Here is a 16,770-nt window from a genome sequence, read left to right on the forward strand (position 1 = left end):
GGGGTAATCAACAGAGGATGGTAGAGATGGGGATGGATAATTGATGAGACAAAGGGTGAATGAACCAGAAGGGAATTCCAAATCTTCTTTATGAAATCTAAAGAATAGTCTTGTCCAGTTAAAATGAATCTTAGTGTGGTTTATATCTCACCCTACCTCGGTTCAATCAGTAACGACAGGTGTGTACCCAGGTAAATGTCCTACAGATTAGACAGATGAATGATAGGCACATATACCATACCAGTTATTGCCTTCACAAAGATCTCGCGGTGTGATACTTGGAGAGCATTTCATGTCCAATATTCTTCCTTTCACCTCTAAGCCTTTTCTATTTAAGCTCTTTAGATGGACTCAACATTGACATGAATTTTTAAAGTTCTGCGTGATTTCTGACTTGATTTGTTTTTTTTATTGTGAAATGATAATTTGGTGAAATTAATTTCAGTTGGTGATTCAGAACATTTGTATACATGTTATAAATTGAAACTTTAAATAGATTTTACTGTATTTTTCTCAGTTTTTATTATTTCTTAAATATGATCTAGGAATAAAAGAAAATATTGTTCAGATGTCAGATCAGACAGTAAAATTCTACGAAAGTGTTTCACACTGAAGTGGACACATGAATTCTAGGGGTGGGGACAAGCAAGCCCCAGGAAGGATACATGAACTCTAGGGCTGGGGACAAGTAAGTTCCAGGAGGGACACATGAACTCTAGGGCTGGGGACAAGTAAGTACCAGGAAGGACACATGCACTTTAGGGTTGGGGACAAGTAAGTACCAGGAAGGACACATGAACTCTAGGGCTTGGGACAAGTGAGCCGTTGAGGTTCCCGGGGACTTCACACAGTACTGCTACACCAGACCTTGACAAGCTCACTCTCTATACCAGTAGACTGGACCCACACAGTACTGCTACACCAGACCTTGACAAGCTCACTCTCTATACCAGTAGACTGGACCCACACAGTACTGCTACACCAGACCTTGACAAGCTCACTCTCTATACCGGTAGACTGGACCCACACAAGCGTAGCCAAGTTTTATTGTATAAATGCAAATCCAAACTGCTTTACATTGCTGTAGTCTCCCTATTTTGCATGTCTGGCGATTGTACAGTGATAAAACTTCTACTGTTTTCCTTCACAACACGGCATTTCTCCAGTGGCTCCCAGGGGACCCACACAACAGTACCTACCCCTATCTTTATCCTATGAACTGACTAGCTGTAATTACTGCAACCGTACAGCAGTAACATGCCTGGAGTGTTATATACTGGGTAGCTAACTTCATCTCTGTATTCCTGATTAGTCCTAATAATGTTGACAATCCTTTACTGCTGAGACACATCCTGTGCTACTTCGTGTGACAGTAAAACTCACGATCAGTCCTCATTTACAAGGCAGACAAATCTTGTAGATAAATCAATAAAATCTTACTTTGTCAGTCAGACCAATCAATAAAATCTTACTTTGTCAGACAAATCACTAAAATCATACTTTGTCAGTCAGACAAATCACTGAAATCTTACTTTGTCAGTCAGACAAATCACTAAAATCTTACTTTGTCAGATAGACAAATCATTAAAATCTTACTTTGTCAGACAAATCAATAAAACATTACTTTGTCAGTCACACAAATTATTAAAATCTTACTTTGTCAGACAAATCAATAAAACATTACTTTGTCAAACAAATCAATAAAATCTTACTTTGCTATTCAGACAAATCAATAAAATCTTACTTTGTCAGTCAGACAAATTTAAATCTACCTTCATTTAGCAGACAAATCCAGGCCTACTTCGTCTGACATGCAAATCAATAAAGCTCAACTTTGTTAGGCCGGCAAATCTTATTTTTCATATACATATAGTTTGTACTTGGCTGTACAAATTCAATTCCATCTTTACTTGAAAGAAAAATCCAGCCCTCCTTTATCTGGCACAAAAAAATCAGTCCTATTTTGTATGCAGAAAAATGGAAACCTACTTTTGTTTGGCAGAAAATGGAATCCTACCTTTGCTTACAGACAAATCCAATCCTACTTTCGCTCTGCAGAAAAATAGTCCCATTTTACTTGGCATACAACGAGCCATTTTCATCCCTTTTGGGTTAAATGCCTCATCAAGTTTTCACCATAAAACATAATTTTCATTAATGGAATAGTCTGGCTAGACATAGCATGGTTCTTCCACTTTCTGCATTAGGGGTGGGCCTAGCAATTAAACGCATTTTATTCGCCTGTAAAATTTCACTGATATCACCGTGTGTATTGTTTGGGCCAGACTGATCCACGTTCCAGATAACCAACAATACCAGGTTATCAAAAATATAGCTCCCCAGAAAGTTCCCATTAAATCCTAGTGTTTTTCGCAACATGCAAACCCTGTGATGTTGAACAGATCTGCCGACAATATCCTGAACAATTACAGGCGTGAGTTTGTGTCACAACACATGTTTGCCTGTTCACTTTCTGATAGTATCACCTCTAAAACCAAGTATTTATTACACATATTTAATTCTACACCTGAAGCAACAAATATCTCCTAACTTAGTTTACATGTGTTAGTTAGGTTTTGTTAGGCCACCCGGAAATACAATATGATAATTAGATATATCATATTTTTAAATGTGATTCGACAATGGAATATATCAATTTTTCGAGTTAGCAAAAAATAGAGCAATTTTTTTTTCCAACGAGCACAATTTGACAATTAAATATATCATCTTTTCTGAGTGAGTGAAAATGGCATCAGATTCCATCAAGGTATAGGACTTGATAATTAAGAACATTATTTTTTTTAATGATTATAAAGGGATCACAATTTCACCAAAAAATCAATCTGATATTACTTTTGATTGAATAAAATGGGAGCAAGATTTCAGCAAGAGATATGATTCCAAAATATAATATATGCTTCAGGAAATATGTGATGAAAAATTAACTAAAGCAACAACATAAAGCAACAGGCAGTTCGTAACTTCATTCTGGATCATTAACCTTGTTGATAGTCATCAGGGAAGATTTAAAATCCCGACTTAAATGAAAAGCCTCCTGTGCAAGACCATAATGCTTCATTAGAAAACTTTCTGTGGCTAATCAATGGAGTTTTCACATTTTATGACGGGAAATCGTAAAAGTTCTATCAATAATTCAACCGGCATGGAATTCTTTCAAATTAATTCAAACAGTATCTCATGTGTTGATGTAATTTTATCGGTGAAGTTACAAGATGTGCCGATGTGTTGGCACATAGCAGCTACCCTTAAAACAATGTGATATTAATTACAATGAAACACAACAGTACAACCTTCAATTGTAGCTGTCTGGAATAATTACCGAAAATTTGACCCGAATCCATGCATGATTTATGCCGTTTTGCCACTTGCCTGGTTTGGAGACGCCATATTTACGTTACCAGTGTAAATAATGTACTTTTATCAACAATGCATCTCCCAAACAGATATATACATACATTAACAAAATATTTTAGTAAGAATATGAAAAAGAATTGTTTAATGTACAGTAAATTCTACAATCTATTTTTTCACCTTGATATTGTCATATCAGGATTTCTAGATATCAATATCGGCCTTCTTCATTGATAACTTTTAATATATTATTCAAATGATTTTACGTTCTATATAATACACACCATGTATACATGGTTATACAAATACAATTTAGGCATGGTTATAAAAATACAATTTATTGCATAAAGTCATTATTATAGAATTTCTCATGGTGAAAATACAATGATTTAGAGGAATCAAGGTTGATATTGATGGGTGATGCCCATTTTAACTAGACTTAAGTATGTTTAAGAAAGTGTATGTCAGTCTATAAATAATAGGTTCTGTTCACATAAAGACTCTGTGTAAACTAGGTCAAGATATGCAGACACATCAGAACAACACGCCAAAGGTGTGATTGTATTATCAATAGCTGCCCTCACAGGTAAAAATACAGTTGGACCTGTTTGTGTAAAAATATGTTAATTTTTAAAACTAAATGTGATGAATCGCAATGGTGCAAATGTCATGGTAAGGACTACAGACATGAGGACATAAAAATACGGGGAAACTGTCATAAGATACAGGTGTTGGAACAGATATTATGTCACAGACTCGTCAGGTGTGGTGGCCCCTAGTGTACAGACTGGTAATATTTCTTAGGGTATCGAATGTAACGCAAACCTATTTTTACATTTCGTAAGACGGCCTACATAATTCATAGACAATATTATACAGGTATATTTTAACTGTTTCGGTTCATATTTTACAAATATGACTTGTAATTTTTTTTAAATCACACAGGAACATAGAACTGCTAGTATTGGCATCATTATGCTTCCCGAGGTATCTTATCAGACGAGATCTGCGCACTGAGGTGTTTGATATTTCAAGTCTCCTGACGACGCAAGCAATGGGTCTGTGTTTGTGTAAGTGCAGACGTTCACACGTGACAATGGAATAAATGCACCGGGTCTTACTTCTACCGGCTGTAATAAGTGGGCAGACAATAGGTAATCGTCTGTTTCACTTTACTAATGGCCGACTTCATCATAATCCAATAGAAGCTTGATTCCATCAGCGGGTCATGTCCATGTACACTACGGTATATATGGACGGCCTTTACATCTCACAAGCTCTTAGCTTTTAACGCGAGTCAATTGTTGCCGGTTAGATTGCATGCATTATTTAGTGACAAACATTAGTTAATATCTATTCACTACATAGAAAACTTGTTGGCGAATGTTAACAGCGGCCTCGTCTACCGCCTCCAAGGATGTACATCTGATAACCGTGTCATCGGTGAACATATCAAGGACAGAATAAATATCAACAATCTGTATACTTTTAAACGCTCCTAGCTATCCCGAATGCATCCAAATTTATTTTACAAAAAGAACATTTTGATTATAGATCTAACCATGTCAACACGTTTCATTCTTCTGTTCAGAGACCCATCAAATCAACTGGCCCTAATTAATATATGATCCTTTGCTTTAGTGAAGATTTTTTTACCATAACTAATGCAATGCTTTCTCTATAAGAAAATTTCAGGTTTTGACAAAACTGATCAAGTGATCCTCAAAAATACCTGTCTTCCAGTCCTGAAATATTTGACATCCCAGTCCTCAAATGTTCTAGTCCTGAAAGTCCCAATCCTCAAATCTCCTTTGCCCTCAAACAGGACTGTCATCAGTCATCCTCTCCCTCAATAAGCCCTACACTCAAACACTCCCTCCTCAACAACTCCTATTCTCTAAATCCATGTCCTTAAAAAACTCCCGTCCTTAACATCCTTATCCTCAAATATTCCAATCATCTCCTGATCTTAACAAACTCAGTCCTCAAACCTCCTTATCCTCAAATATTCCAATCATCTCCTGATCTTAACAAACCCTGTCCTCAAACCTCCTTATCCTCAAATATTCCGACCATCTCCTGGTTTTAACAAACCCTGTCCTCAAACCTCCTTTACATTCAGAGCATCCTGGTCCTTAAAAATTCACATCCTAAAATCTAAAGCGTCTAATATCGATCCGGATTTGATACAAGATTTTATATAGTTTTCGAAATCATCAGTGATATTTAAGTGACCATATTCCACATAAGATTTGCTCAGCTGTTTGGGAGATGTCAGTCCACGGACTGAAATGCTTGGCTGATGATATTATGTGTGGCAGACCGAGACAGTCAAACCATCATAAAAAATTCATTATGATTTAAGTCTTGCTCGTTTCTTTAAAGCCTAGGTAAGGAAGATATCATTAGGTCTTCTGCTGGGTCTCCCGGCAGTTGATATCACCGACGCACACAAATATATATATATTTATATTGATATGTATCATGCCAGGCGGGATTAATTTTCTGCCATTGATTTTTGGCAATACATACATAGTAACACGGAGCCATACTATACATCGTAAATGACACTGTGTTAGGGAAAAACTGATTGGCTCCAGTTCTAGTACAGTGTTACAGTGAAACATGGTGGTGAATGTTGCGCCGTCTCCTTTGTAAGGGACGTGAACAAAAGCCCCCTAACCCTGCCATCGTCACCAACACCTGTAACACCTGCATTAACGAACGCTGATAGGCAAGATGAACAGGTAACAAAACAAAATAAATCTGTGACCTCACCTTTACATTTATTGTAGCGTGTTGGTATTTCCTTGAAGATGACAGTAGACTCCCACCAGAATAACTGTGTGTCATTATTACCGAGCCACAATGAAACTGTTAAAGATCTCTTAAAGCTTCAGTCCAGTTCAGCACCACAACCACGAGGGTCAGACTGTGTACAGAGAGGCTCGGTGAAACACATGTAGTCTCGTCTGCTCTTCACAAACACACTGAGCGATGGCCTGCTATACACTGCCACAGCCAGGACCTACTCAACCGTGCCGCTGTGTCGTTTGTATTCTCAACAAAAAAGTCCCAAGATTCTAATTTCAATATGGCTTCCCTCAGTGTCGGTGTGTGTGTGTGCGGTCACACATGTGTGATACTGTCTGTATGTCTGTCAAACGTGGCCCCAGCTCACCCCAAGTCTCCCGGGCTACCATGTAGTTATCTATACAGGCCGTAATCACACCAACTTTCAATTTATATACACTGCCAACATAACAGGCGTTACACCACTGCTGGGAAAGGGATAGCCACAGCATATTTATTCAATTTTTTATTAAATATTCCTTTTAGTAAATGGTTTGTATCAACTTAACATATATCTCTATGTACAGAAAAACCTTGCTGTATAGACTGCCTTACGAGTGTGGAAAGGACTTATAGACTTGTGGTCTTTATAGACAGGTAAAACTACAGGAAATAATATTCGAATATTTATCTAACTAGCAGTTAAAGACAGATTTCTCTATTAAAAAGTGGAAGCAACAGACAGGACACTGCCAAAGACAGGCTTGACTAATCTATAGACAGGTGGCAGCTATAGACAGGTAGTAGGTACAGACCAGTGGTCTCTAAGGCAGGTTTGGTTGATGTATAGACATATGGCAGCTATAGACAGGTAAAATCTAATGTAGGTTCTAATTAGTTATAGACAGAAGGTTGTTATTGACAGGTCAATGTTAAGGCAAGTTTGACTAATGTATAACATGGGACAGATTAAGACAGGTAGTAGCCATAGACAGGTTTGATTGTAGCTATAGACAAGTGATAGCTTCAGACAGGTGATAGCTATATATACAGGTTGTCTAAGGCAGGTTTGATTGTAGCTATAGACAGGTGATTGCTTCAGACAGGTGGTAGCTATATATAGTCTCTAAGGCATGTCTGACTGAATTAATATCTTTTATATCAAATTCTAAAATGACTTATTTTTCCATTTAATTTCTTTTTTAATAACCTGCATTAAAGTCCTAGTGAATAACAAACTATTGTATGATATGTAAAGCAATGGAACCTCTCAAAACGTGCTAATCTATTTTCTGTGTAAATTAATTTCATGCAGGTTTGAATTAAAATCTAATCATTACATTTTAATGGGATAATTTCAAATTTCTTTACCTGACAGGTTTAACCTTCACCTCATTAAGTAAATATACCTGGAAATCAAGATTTCTAAAGAATTACCTAGAAACCAGATGAATCACTACACCGTTTATTGTTGGTGTAACACCCATATTTTGTGATAAAGACTATCTAAATTTAAATGTCTAAAGTTATACTGTCTATTGAAATTCAAATAAAATGAAAATGAACACAAAAACAGGAAATGAGTGACCTTGAATTTTAAGTGTATTATCGAGGGAACCAGATATGTAAATTATCAGGGAGCTAAACTTCATGTAAGTGAGGAGGGTGTTATGTGTTTTCAGATCTCATAATGAAGAGATTGATAGGTAAGCTGTATTGATCGGTCTGTGCCGAGGCTCCGCCCCTGTAGCCTCCTGTAGCTTTGCAGACAGGCGGAGAGCTCATGTGAATTGAGCAACGCTGTTCCCCTTGAGAAGTGACAACCTAACCGCACTGGTCTTACTGCTGGTGTTGTCCCCCTGAGAAGTGACAACCTAACTGTACTGGTCTTACTGCTGGTGTTGTCTCCCTGAAAAGTGACAAACTAACTGTACTGGTCTTACTGCTGGTGTTGTCCCCCTGAGAAGTGACAACCTAACTATACTGGTCTTACTGCTGGTGTTGTCTCCCTGAAAAGTGACAACCTAACTGTACTGGTCTTACTGCTGGTGTTGTCCCCTGAGAAGTGACAACCTAACTATACTGGTCTCACTGCTGGTGTTGTCCCCCTGAGAAGTGACAACCTAGCTGTACTGGTCTTACTGCTGGTGTTGTCCCCCTGAGAAGTGACAACCTAACAGCACTGGTCTTACTGCTGGTGTTGTCCCCCTGAGAAGTGACAACCTAACTATACTGGTCTTACTGCTGGTGTTGTCCCCTGAGAAGTGACAACCTAACTATACTGGTCTTACTGCTGGTGTTGTCTCCCTGAGAAGTGACAACCTAACTGTACTGATCTTCCTACTGATGAATTCACACAACCTTACAACTTTTTTTTTTTGAATAAAATTATTTAGTTGGAATCAAAGATTGAAACAAACAAATCTGGAATACCGTAAAATACCTTGATTATACCTGTCCATTATATAATGAATACTTGTACATAAATTAAACCTGTGTATACAGGGTACCTGTATATATGAAGAATACTAGCGTATCAACTAGAGCTGTGTATGCATTTTACTTGTGCTTAAAGGATACTTCAGTATAAAATGTACCTGTATATAAAGGACACCTGTATAAAAAGGATACTTGTAAACAATACTGGTATATATATTAGAGCTGTAAACTTATGTATAAAGACACCTGTGTATAAAGGATACCTGTTTAATATGTAAATAAATTCAACCTGATATATAGAAAATCTGTACGAGAAATGAAAACATTTCACACTAAGGTCTGTATATGACGATTACCTGTGAATAAAGGTCACCTATTTACAGATGGAACCCAGAAAAGAATAGCTAGTAGGGGTACCATACTCCATCTTCTGAGTGTTCACTTGTCCATTTAGTACACATGTACTGTGCTTGACCAGACAAGGATACATTACCAAGACAACCAGACATGGTCACCTTGACCAGCACCCCACACTACTGGACCTTCTCTATCCATGCCTGATCATTCTGATTAGTTGTAACTCTGCCTGTGCTGGTAATAATGTTTTGTCCCTTCTTGGGGTCAGTTAGGGAGTCGGAACAGAGACTTCACCACTGACCTAACCTGTTACCCCAGTCCTGCTGGACTCACTGGGACCCAGTCTAAACCTCCTGGGAATTGTCTATCAACAACTGGTCAGTTTCTCAACAGCAATGCCCAGCTGTCTCCCTCTTCTTCTCTCCCCCCACCATTCCTAAGTAAAATTGACCAAACTCCCCTCTGCTCTAGTTTCTTCTCTGATGACAAGTATGAGTTATTCCCCCTGTATTTTTATGACCTTCCTCATGCTTTTAGTGACCCCTTGGGACTACTGCTTCAGATAGAGTCAACATAAAAGGGGTCATGTGTCAACAGCCTTATCACCCTCCATATCCTGTCCCCTGATCACAGGGAGGGATACCCTATGTCACATACCTAACACCAGAGTACAACACCTGTCCCCTGATCACTGGGAGGGTTACTCTATGTCACATACCTAACACAAGAGTACAACACCTGTCCCCTGATCACAGGGAGGGATACCCTATGTCACATACCTAACACTAGAGTATAACACCTGTCCCTGATCACTGAAAGGGATACTCTATGTCACATACCTAACACTAGAGTACACACCTGTCCCCTGATCACAGGGAGGGACACTTTACATCAAATATCTAACACTAGAGTATTACACCAGAACACAATGAGGGACACTTTATGTCACATACCTAAAACAGGAGTACCACACCTGACGAGGAGTCTACAACACCTGACCTGATCACAGGGAGAGATAATTTATGTCACACACCTGACGAAGAGTCTACCACACCTGACCTGATCACAGGGAGGGAAACTTCATGGCACACACCTTACAAAGCAGTGCCACACCTGTCCCCAATCACAGGAAGGGATCCTAAACATCACATGCCTAACACAGGAATATTACACCTGATCACAAGGGGGGATACTCTATGTCATACACCTGAAACAGGAGTACTTCATCTGTCCCCCATCAAAGGGAGAATACTCATGTCCCATATGTTATACACAAGGTACATACTTACATTGAACTGATATTTCAGGGTCCACTTTTTCATGTCTCATTAAAACCTATCTATGTGAGCTCTACATATTCTGACATCCTGACTAACCTGACCCCTGAGCATTATGTCACCCTGTTTAATGTGACATTGGAGTATACCAACATATTGTCTAGCACCTGTGTATTCTGACAGCCTGTATAAGCTGACCATTAAATCAGGTTAGCATCGGTGTCATATTAGACAGGTTTTAAGTATACTCATCAATATTCTTACTGAATATCTGAAAGGATGCTTTCAGTGTGTTTATCAAATAGAAACAGGTCTTCAGAAGGTAAAGACTCAAACTGAAAAAACTTTCTAAAATAATCTGGTTGTCATCATTTAATGAGTGGGTGTCTGCAATGAAAGGATACGTCAGCTTCGTTAACCAAAATAAATTGATATAGAATGATCTCATACAGGATACGAAAAAAAAACACTTTATCAGGAGGTAGATGACAAACAGAAAAGTGTAGGAGTTCTTTGTGGGTCGGACAGATCCCGTCAAGGATCCACCATACAACAACAGAGTTAAAGTCAGACCTAGACTGTTTACCTAAGGAAAGGTTGAGATTTTATGCACACACATGTTTCAACACTACCTGTGCCCCAGGTATATGCACAGTATCACAGACAGGTAATATACAGGTAACACACACAAACACACACATACAAATATCCTCAGGTAAACCGACAATGTTTGAATATTACAGATTCTCTATACTAGCAAGAAATTGAAACAAGTCTGGCCCCTGTTTCATAAATATTTCTTCAACTCAAGAAAATCGAGGTTTGGAGTTCTCCTTCTTTTATATTATATACATATGAACAGGTATAGTGGAACGATATGAAAACCTAAGTTATGCTAATCAATATTACAGACACAAATATTTGTTTTCCCATTGGAAACCATTGATGAAGTTAAGGAAAAATCGAAATCCTTGTTTCCAGTGATGTTTCCCAATAGGAACAATGAGGTCCTTCATTGTCTATCTTAACTGTAACTATAAGATTACTTATGATATTTCAATGGTGATAATTTCTAAAAATATTCTAATTGGACCTTTTGAATGTGTTAAACACTCCATAAAGGATGCCTGTTCCAAAAGGAAGTAACTCACCATTTTTTGAAGAGTAATCTGTCCTTTGTAAATGGAGACTATGTTGTATTGATATATCTTGGAGCTCAAAGACGGACAAATTTCTTTGAAGATTTGTGCAAGAGATTAGGATGGTGTGATAGGGCTGAGCTAGTGATTAGAACCCATCACTTGCTTGTGGGTTAGCATTTTGATATCACTGTACAACGTAGGAAAATCGGAACAAAATCGAACACAGATAAAGTGCAAAGATTACGCATCAAGTTTAGGTTTAGGTCTTACCAACCTGATGGGGAGTGTCGAGACCTTGACAAGTTCTACAGACAGAGTCTACACAGAGACACACAGCATTATAAATATTTATGGGTCTGATATATAGTCATGTGACCGATAAAACGACACAAAAAACAAATATTTGATCGTATCTCGGACGACAGTTTGATTGGGTTGTTGGGCTGAAGTTCTGACTGATCGGAATATGTATCGACTTGGATCAGATGATGGGAAGTTTGGCAGATCACCCGTTTACATATACAAACAGCACTAGGATTACTGAGCAATGCCGATCAGATGTTGGAAGTATTCACTTTTATTTAGAGATCATATATGAATTCCCCAACTATAGTTGATATTGTCAAAAGAGTAGTATGTCATTACTTTAATCACATAATAAGCTAGCAATGTTTACAATTCGTGATCTTCGTACTAGTCTTTGCATAAATATTTTGGGTGAACAACTGCAACAAACATATATTGTGTATGAAAAGTTTTGCATATATATAGTTATTGTCAAATAAGATATAAAATTATATACAATTGTAGAAATCATCATGACCAATTTTATATGTTTCCTTGAAAACTATGAAGAACAATCTTTATAACATATTTCAGTTATCCAGCCTGAACTTTTAGTAATATTTGATCCCCCCCCCCCCCCCCCCCCCCCCCCCNCAATCAATAGGACCCATTTTCTACTGTTTACAGTCTCTGCTACAGCTCAGCCCTTCCCCACCCTAGTATCCCCCTCCCCCTACTGTGCTAGCCCTCCCCATGGTTCATGTTACATACCTGCGCTGTGACCTCCATTTTGAAGGTGTGTAAGTCTATTCCATGTTAAACACCACACAATGACCACTGTCTACTGTACACATGTACAGATAATACCGCAAATCATCACTGGACACTTGTAACTCCCCATAAGGACAGAATGGACTGACCTATCTCCGCAATGGGTCATCCTAGTGGGTCAGCCTATCTCCTGATTGTGGGAATACAAGGGTTTATGATTTCCGCTGTCTCAGGTTGTACTAGGGGTCAGAACAAATATGACCGAAGGTCAAAATTAGGCACTTAAAGTCAAACAGGGCAATCTCAGCTAGATAGCTCAATGTAATACCCTAATTTCCCTTATCATCATGTGTGAAAATTCCTCACAGTTGCCTCCCCTTGGATTAACATTATGTCCAGGAGCAAATAAGCATATCTAATCAGCCTTCACACTTCAATCAACATATCTGTTTATATTTGGGCCATAGAAAGGACCGAATCTAATGGATGTGTGTGATGGAAAGGACAGAAGACATCAGCGTATTCATGTGGACTATGGAATAACACAATATCAACAGACAGTAGACATCAACGTATTCATGTGGACTATGGAATAACACAAGATCAACAGACAGAAGACAAAAGTCAAATCAAAAGACGGATGTGGGCCTTGGAAAGACAGAAATCAGAAAGACAGAGGACAGAGTCAACAGACAAATGTAGGTTTTCGGAAGACAGAAGTTAGAATCAACAGATAGATGTGGGTTTTGGAAAGACAGAAGTTAGGATCAACAGACAGAAGTCAGAATCATCAAACAGAAGTCAGAATCAACAGACAGAAGTCAGAATCAACAGACAGAAGACAAAGTCAGAATCAACAGACAGAAGACAAAGTCAGAATCAACAGACAGAAGACAAAGTCAGAATCAACAGACAGAAGACAAAGTCAGAATCAACAGACAGAAGACAAAGTCAGAATCAACAGACAGAAGACAAAGTCAGAATCAACAGACAGAAGACAAAGTCAGAATCAACAGACAGAAGACAAAGTCAGAATCAACAGACAGAAGACAAAGTCAGAATCAACAGACAGAAGACAAAGTCAGAATCAACAGAACAGTATAGGCCTTTGAAAAACAGAAATCAGAATCACCAGACAGATATGGGCCATGGAAAGGGACAAAATAAACAGAAACCGTGAGCTCCCGTCATGGAAACCGGCATAACCTAACGGACTAATGGGCTTCTCCCTAAACAGGGACTTATTACTAATATAATCCTGTTATCAGAATGCCTTCAATTTCTAATTTCCCGTACTGCAGGTCACCTTGCCTATCCATCAGAGGAGCCAAAAGGTTGCCCTGAAGCAGAACCAAAGCTGGGTGGGGAAGGTGACTATCCTGGTGTGGGAACCATGATTGATAGTTAAGCCAGCCCATCAGTCACAAAGGAAGGTTTTTACACCAGAAACAATTAGATAAACTTTTCAAAGTCATTTTTAAAGAAACAAGCATTTCATGCTTCCCTATGATGGAGATAACCCTACATGCTCCCGATCCATTTAAAGGGATGTTAATCAACAATCTGTAATAGCCGGTCTCCTTCCTTCTATACGAGATATTACATCATCTAACATATACAGACCCCATCATTACCGAGAATTTTATTTAGATATATACATCATGTGACAGACAGCTAGCTAGACTGTCTAACAGTTGTGATTAGTGTATCTCAAATTCATTCTTAAATTCTGTATTTTTTGTAATTTATGCAGTTTTGCTGACAAACATTTTATATTTTCAGTTTGATTGCAGGTACAGGACCTTAAACCATGCCCAGACCAGTAGTTAGCTGCTGATGTCAGGAAAGAGTTATTTCACTCCTGATTAGCTTAACAGTTCAAAATCACAAAGTTTTGTAAAAGCGATTTTTGCAAAAATCTAAATATTTTTATACAATTTTGTGTTTTTTATCTTCAGATAATCATTTAAATCTATATAACGGTTTACATAATGAGTTTTAATTTCAATATCTTTTCATATATCATACTAAATAAAAATGTTGCATTAAGTTTTCGTCAAGATGACCATGCTTTGATTAACTGGTCTCTGATCCTGCCTGTGACCTTCGACCCCTAATAAAATTGGTATAAATGTCAAGAGACCTTTGTTAACCTTATGTATGTGGGAGTCAAGCAATATAAATTAAATCTTACCCACAATACTAAACAATAAAAACAGTTCACCCGGAAAACATCTGTAAGAGGTAATAAATATACTGATGAATATTTAAAAATATCTGACATCTTCTCAGATATATACAGTATACAATTGTACTGTAAAACATATGTGAAATGACTTGCGGTGTTTACGAGGTAATGAACGTCACTGATGGCTGGACATGGATGGTGTTGTCGGAGATAAAACAAAAACTAATATGATCGGCTAAGAAACATGACAGTCAGACATATACTCATCAATAGATACTGGCAATATATGACGGAAACCCTACTTCCTATTAGCCCGTGACATCATAACTGTTCCTTGATAATAAACACCTGTATTCCCAGGTGAACTTTAATGTAAAACATAGTTCATTTTTTTTTTTTAGACATTTAAAATTTTCTCTTACATGACTGATTGAAAATCCATACAATTTAAAAATAGATAAGACACAGCGTAATTTGCGATGTGATAAATTGTGGATTATAATGTTGATGAGATTTGGGATCTGTACAGATCTGTATATGATCACTGGCACTAGCTAGGTTACTGAGAAAATAGCGCATTACCTGGGTGATACCTGACCGATAGCCTGCAGTATCAGTTGTCCCGCATCGTACAACAAAACAGGACCAGCATGTAATGTCAAAACTCACTTTTCCCACAATTACAGTTCACAGTGGCAGGCTGATGTATAACATATATATAGTCAGTTTCTGTGAAATGTCCGTTCATGTAAAAGATCTGTGTGTAAAAACAAGGTTAAGAACAGTTTCACATATGTAATATCATGCATAGCAATGAGTGTTACAAAGTGTGTATTACTGGTGACACATCTGTATAAAACAAACTAAAGAAAAACGGGATATTGTGTAAAGTTACTCATACTTCGTTCCCCAACTATTATAGATTTAAACAACAATGGACAATACCGCTACTGTTAACAGTCATCATTGTATGATCTCATCCGAAACAAAGCACCCCTTCACATATACCTGAAAGGTTCAAGTTCCACACCTAAGGAAGAAGGTATCCACACCATGCATTTACCAATAAACAGTATACAAAAGTACTTAAAATTAACTTTTTTAAGTAAATGCGTAAACATTCACACCATATGGTGCAGTGCAGTATAGTGCACTCATGTCCTTAAAGTATATGTTACCGTCTTACCACCAAGTCTCACCCTTACTCTAATGCAGGCCTCCTCAGTCAACCCGGACCCAGCATCAGTCAAAGTCTAACGTATACCACTCGGTCCCACTCAGACCCTGCTTCAGTCAATACAGACTAGAATGGTCTGTATTGACTGGAGCAGGGTCTGGGTGGGACTAAGTGGTATATGTTAGACCATTCTAGTCTAATATATACCACTTGGTCCCTCCCAGACTCTGCTTCAGTCGATACAGACCATTCTAGTATAATATATACCACTTGGTCCCACTCAGACCCTTCTTCAGTCAATACAGACCATTCTAGTCTGTATTGACTGAAGCAGAGTCTGGTTGGGACCAAGTGGTATATGTTAGACCATTCTAGTCTAATATATACCACTTGGTCCCAACCAGACTCTGCTTCAGTCAATACAGACCATTCTAGTCTAACATATACCACTTGGTCCCTACCAGACTCTGCTTCAGTCAATACAGACCATTCTAGTCTAATATATACCACTTGGTCCCACCCAGACCCTGCTTCAGTCAATACAGACCATTCTAGTCTAACATATATCACTTTGGTCCCACTCAGACCCTGCTTCAGTCAATACAGACCATTCTTGTCTAACATATACCACTTGGTCCCACCCAGACCCTGCTTCAGTCAATACAGACCATTCTAGTCTAACATATACCACTTGGTCCCTACTAGACTCTGCTTCAGTAAATACAGACCATTCTAGTCTAACATATACCACTCGGTCCCACCCAGACCCTGCTCCAGTCAATACAGACCATTCTAGTCTAACATATACCACTTGGTCCCACTCAGACCCTGCTTCAGTCAATACAGACCATTATAGTCTAACCTATACCACCTCGGTCCTAGACTCTGCTTCAGTCAATACAGACCATTCTAGTCTAACATATACCACTCGGTCCCACCCAGACCCTGCTTCAGTCAATACAGACCATT

General features: G+C 38.3%; 3 protein-coding genes across 26 annotated transcripts in view; 1 reads left to right on the top strand and 2 right to left on the bottom strand.

The window, feature by feature from the left end:
* LOC110455928 (muscleblind-like protein 1) overlaps nucleotides 1-16,770 on the bottom strand; it is a 272,691-nt gene that overhangs the window by 113,659 nt on the left and 142,262 nt on the right. The window contains exon 1 of one of the 24 annotated variants that reach the window (XM_021506375.1): nucleotides 15,207-15,230. The exons of 22 other annotated variants lie outside the window; for them this stretch is intronic. The gene's annotated coding sequence lies outside the window, so the exon portion shown is untranslated. Of the gene's footprint in view, nucleotides 1-6,150; nucleotides 6,556-15,206; nucleotides 15,231-16,770 lie in introns of those variants that run through there. One more of the 24 variants, XM_021506370.1, reaches the window with a different exon arrangement.
* LOC110455932 (transcription factor SPT20 homolog) lies at nucleotides 13,174-13,844 on the top strand. Its single transcript, XM_021506395.1, has 2 exons — nucleotides 13,174-13,516; nucleotides 13,738-13,844. The coding sequence occupies exons 1-2, from the start codon at nucleotides 13,174-13,176 to the stop codon at nucleotides 13,842-13,844; spliced, it is 450 nt and encodes a 149-aa protein (XP_021362070.1).
* The window catches only part of LOC110455933 (proline-rich protein 2-like), a 4,345-nt gene continuing 2,857 nt past the window's right edge, over nucleotides 15,283-16,770 (bottom strand). The window contains exon 3 of the mRNA XM_021506396.1: nucleotides 15,283-15,381. Coding sequence (XP_021362071.1) covers nucleotides 15,283-15,381 — 99 coding nt within the window. The remainder of the gene's footprint in view (nucleotides 15,382-16,770) is intronic.

This window comes from Mizuhopecten yessoensis, unplaced genomic scaffold (assembly GCF_002113885.1).
Source record: "Mizuhopecten yessoensis strain PY_sf001 unplaced genomic scaffold, ASM211388v2 scaffold8423, whole genome shotgun sequence".
Taxonomy (NCBI): Eukaryota; Metazoa; Mollusca; class Bivalvia; order Pectinida; family Pectinidae; genus Mizuhopecten; species Mizuhopecten yessoensis.